Here is a 4677-nt window from a genome sequence, read left to right on the forward strand (position 1 = left end):
TTAAATACCCTACTTCCTACTTCAAATTGGGGTTTTCCCCTGTTGTTCAGGGGCTTTTCATGCCTCTATCACGCCCACCCTCTCAAGTATCTCTCTCATTGTCCAGTTCTCATGACACGTCAGACTAATATTCCATGGAATATATTTTTTTCATTGTTTCCAAACATGCCCATTACAGTTACAACCAAGGAAATATTTAGGCAGCAAAAATAAAAGAGAGCAAAAGAATGGTATCAGAAAATCTATTGAAAGAGACTGTTTTTTTCTACAGTAAAAGAAATATATATGAAGCATTTTTTATGAGTTATTATTTCTTTTTATAGTAGCCGAGGGCCGTGTAATAGGTCTGAGTCATGGTGAGGCCAAGAAGGAAAGCTGCAGCCACTACAGAGATTAAAGTCCAAGGGTTCTTGAAGTAGTTTTGCATAAGGTTAGAACGCCACTCACGAATTCTTCTGCTCCACCTCTTCGTGCTCTTCACATAGTGTTCATTCAACATATCTCGCACTTCACATAGAGGACTAAAAGGATCAAAGTACACGTCCCTCGCAAGCTCTTTAGTTAGATCAGCAATAGATTCATTGCAACCAATCGTGCTTTGATAAGCTCTGGCGAACGGAGTAACCGAGCATCCTCCTTGGAATTGATCAAACCATACATGAAGACAACGAAGGAACTCACTTCACGGCGGCCTATGGTTGGGTGAAGCCGCTCAAAGGCGAGGACATTGAGGTAGAAGGAAGCGGTTCCACCTTCAATTATGAAAACCGGTAGACTAAGGATACCTGTTAAAGTATAAAAGATTAAATAACATCATCTTCAACAGCTTTAAGCTTTTGGAGTGATTGGTTATTTCACATGGTATTAGAGCCAAAGGTCCACAGTTCAAACTTCCTTGATAGCAAAAATCCACATGCAATGGCCAAACCCAAAAGAGAGGCCACATGTGCCACGTGTGGCCAACCCTAGAAAGAGGGGCCACATGTGAGGGGGAGTGTTGAAGTATAAAAGATTAAATAACACCATCTCCAATAGCTTAAGCTTTTGGAGTGATTGGTTGTTTCACAGTACTATTACTAAATGTAATATCTCTTATGCTTTTAGTTTTGCTCCTTCTGAACTCAACTCCAGCATCGTGAAGGTCCGACGCTGACCGGATGACGGCCGAAAGTAAACGCCTACTCGTATTTGCTCGTGGGCCTAGAATCATGCCCTTCCGTACCAAGTCCAACATGTGTAGGCCTCCTCCTATATCAGGGACTGGTTTCATGGAAGGTATAAAGAATCCCACCACAAGTTTGTTCAGGGATTTGTTATTCTGCATAAAGTTTGAGATAATACCAACTTTATTTAGTGAAGTATGCTGAAAAGGTTAATGAGATGTAGGCAAGTATGGTATATATGGAAGCATGGGCGCCATTTGCCTTTAAAAAGAAACTATAATACGATACTTTTCAATTCATCCATTTGCCTTTAAATAAACTAAAATATCGTAACTTTTTAATTGATGCCTTTAAAATGAACTAAGGACACTTTTGGCTACTGTGAATTGTTTTTCATGAGAATTTGCTGTCTCCAAGTGGAGATGAGGGTGAAGTGGCTACAAGTTCAGAAACAAAATACTGGAAATTAGAGTCTCCGGTGATGATGAGTGGCAAAAAATTAGGAAACATAAATTTGATTTATGTTTATTATTTAACATTATCCCGAAATTTCGGTCGAAATTTTGTAGAAGATAAAATAGCCGTTGATTGATTTTGTTTACTGAAATTTCAAAATTTTAGTTTCGGTGAGGACCGAAACACATTCCGAAACTGAAATTTGAAACCTTGTTCGTGACAATCTGTTTACACTACAAGCGGGTGGCCTACTAGCCTGGGGAAGAAAAGCGGACAATTGACAAATATATAATTTTCATTTTTTTGTTAGGTAAACTGGGATCGAATCTCCTACCTCTAGGTCAAGGACAAAGCCTTGACCATTGAACTAGAGGTTCAATCTAGGGGTGGCAACGGGGCGGGTCGGGGCCGGATGTTGGGGTCCCCTTACCCTTCCCCTTTGCGGGGAATTTCCCCCCTCCCCTTCCCCTTCCCCTCTGCGGGGATGGTGGGGAATCCCCCTCCCCTCCCCGCGGGGAATATCTAATCCCCTTCCCCTTCCCCTTCCCCTTCCCCTCCCCGCATCCTTCGGGGACAAAATCCCCGCCCCGCCCCTCTTTGGAACCCAACCAAACCAGCAAACAGAGCTTCTTTCTTCTACGTCCATTACAGACAATATTGTGATGAATGCTATGATTCTATTCATGTGATCAACAAACAGATGGACAAAATCAGAAATGCATGGATGAGACAACAAACATAAATAACAAGAGGACCTCATCTTTCAGCAATTTTCTGTTTTGATAATTGCATACACTCAGCGTCTCAGGCTCTCAGCTTGTCTTTATTATTTCAACATCTGTGAAAAGGTTATTATAGTTCCCAAAATGCTCTCAGAAGCTAATTAAAAGGAAAAGACAAGCTAAGTTTATGTTTGGGGGAATCTTGTAGCCGATCCACAGAGTTTCTAGTCGTTTTCCTTAAAAACAACACTTAAAAATTTACAAAAAAATGGCATTGATTAGCGGGGCGTAGCGGGGCGGGGCGGGGCGGGGCGGGGACAACTCCATCCCCTTCCCCTTCCCCTCCCCGCACCGGGGAATTTTTATATTCCCCTTCCCCTTCCCCTTTCAAATCGGGGAATCCCCTCCCCAAACGGGGCGGGGCGGATCCCCTCTTTTTCGGGTGAAATTGCCAGCCCTAGTTCAATCCCATATTACTCATAAATATATCATTTTCCTTCACATGATATCAACTTCTTGGTGGGTCCTGATTTGTGGGTCCAATCGAAGAGTCCATTTATAAATTATCCTAACCATTCATCCGTTGGTCACATCATGGATAGGTTCTAGACAGAAAAACACACCTTACTCCAAATAAAAATTGACCAACAATTCACATCTAATAGATAATCCCCATCAAATGAACGGTTTAGATCATCGAAACGAGTAAGCTGCTCCGATCAGTCCAAAAAGGAAAAAGGGTGGAGTTGAAGATATCTTTTAGGAAGAGGTGGTGGAAATATCATTTCTATATAGAAGAAATTGGAAAAGACTCACCTTCTCTTCCTCTACCATGGTGTCGCTTTCAACAGCTAGTAACCTCTCAAGAACCCCCAAAGGCAACTGGTTTTCAACCATTAAATCATCCGATATTATATTATGAAGGATATTGAACGAACCTTGACAGCTAAAAACAGGGTCATTGATACCATAGTCCTCGATGATCCCACTATAAGAGCACAAGAGCTCAAGCAAGAAGGAGCCATCGAGGATCATAAGCTCCAAGAACGTATTTCGATCTCGCCATATATCGTCGAGCTTCTCATAAGAATCCATTAGATTTTGGAGAACGTCGTCCAATATCATCATATAATCGTTGATGGGTTTGTTGGATCGTTTGAGAAGATGACCGAGAGCTCTGTGTTTTTGTTCTTCCATGGATCTCAAGTGGGGTTTTCCATAATGGTAAGGACCGATGGAGACGAGTTTAGGTTCAAATGCATTTTTGTTGGGATGAAACATGTAAGGTGGGACTTTGTAAATGGAGTGTTTGGTCCATAGATCGCCCTCATTCGATTCCCCAGTGCAGCTGAGCCTGTCCATGTCGATGATTATCGGCCTTGGACCAGAAGGGGAAGCTATGGCGAGAGAGAGAGAGAGAGAGAGAGAGAGAGAGCGCTATAAGCCGAGCTCCTGTGAGGCTGGATTTATGGAGCAAAGAGTGTGGAATCTCTTTCCGCGAAATTTCGGAGAAATTATATGGTGTAAGCCCTTACAGTCCCTTAGTTTTCTAAAGTACAGTACGGCCTCCAGTCCTACACCATAGGATGATCAAACCGTCCATTCGATGGGCCACAATGTAAATAGGTTGGGCCCAAAAAATTATTTCCAAGGGATGATCATAGCCCTTGGATCTATAGAGGTAATGCATATTATGGAGGGTTGAAATCATCATTTTGGGCACAACCTCCTCCCATCAAATGGACGGTTCATCTCGTGCATTCTCTTTCCTCGAAATTGCGTACATCTAGTCGGCAGATTGAGTCAAGAATGAAAGGACAAAGAACAAGGTGGAGAGCGCGTACCGACTAGTCAATGAAGTGAGGATTGTAAATTGTAATACAGGTAGATGGCCGGAAGCGAAATCAACCAACCTTTCATGCATAGGTTCTATGGACTTATTTTGGAAAGGGAACCAGTTGACTTGCCTCTGAAAGGTGGAAATTTTACCTGGTCAAATGGCCAACGTCTCAGTTTGTGGTGCCTTGAAAGGTTTCTTCTAATGGAAGATATAAAGAAGCTCACCTTGATCCAAGGTAGAGTTCTAATTCATCTCATTTCAGGTCATCACCAATCTTTCCGGAAACTAAAGGAGGCATGAGAACATAAGCGGCTTTCATTAAATAAGGAAAAAATTATAAAAAAGAAGGGCACGAGGACTAGGAGTTCCCAAAACAAACGAGAAACACAAAGCGCTAACAACTAATTAAAACAATACTTAATTAAAGGAACGCTATGTCAACTGAGGGGCCTTTTTTATATGCGGATTTTAGAATCTTGGATTTCCTCTATTGGGA

General features: G+C 42.1%; 1 protein-coding gene across 1 annotated transcript; it reads right to left on the reverse strand.

Annotated features, from left to right (window-relative positions):
* Positions 1–158: 158 nt before the first annotated feature.
* On the reverse strand, positions 159–3826 carry LOC143858739 (UPF0481 protein At3g47200-like). The gene is made up of 2 exons (XM_077369454.1): positions 3158–3826; positions 159–1318 (listed from the first exon to the last, which is right to left on the reverse strand). Exons 1-2 carry the CDS (start codon positions 3701–3703, stop codon positions 1037–1039), a joined length of 828 nt encoding a protein of 275 aa, XP_077225569.1. The 5' UTR covers positions 3704–3826; the 3' UTR covers positions 159–1036.
* Between the last annotated feature and the right edge of the window lie 851 nt (positions 3827–4677).

This window comes from Tasmannia lanceolata, unplaced genomic scaffold, assembly GCF_043159265.1.
Source record: "Tasmannia lanceolata isolate RefF3 unplaced genomic scaffold, GAP_Taslan_0.1 ptg000026l, whole genome shotgun sequence".
Taxonomy (NCBI): domain Eukaryota; kingdom Viridiplantae; phylum Streptophyta; class Magnoliopsida; order Canellales; family Winteraceae; genus Tasmannia; species Tasmannia lanceolata.

What these genes read in the sequence shown, in the direction of transcription:
- LOC143858739 (XM_077369454.1), bottom strand. Translation starts at nt 3,703, where the DNA reads ATGGACAGGCTCAGCTGCACTGGGGAATCGAATGAGGGCGATCTATGG. An exon ending in CCATGGTAGAGGAAGAGAAG is followed by an intron (nt 1,319 to 3,157) that starts GTGAGTCTTTTC and finishes AACTTTATGCAG; the next exon opens with AATAACAAATCCCTGAACAA.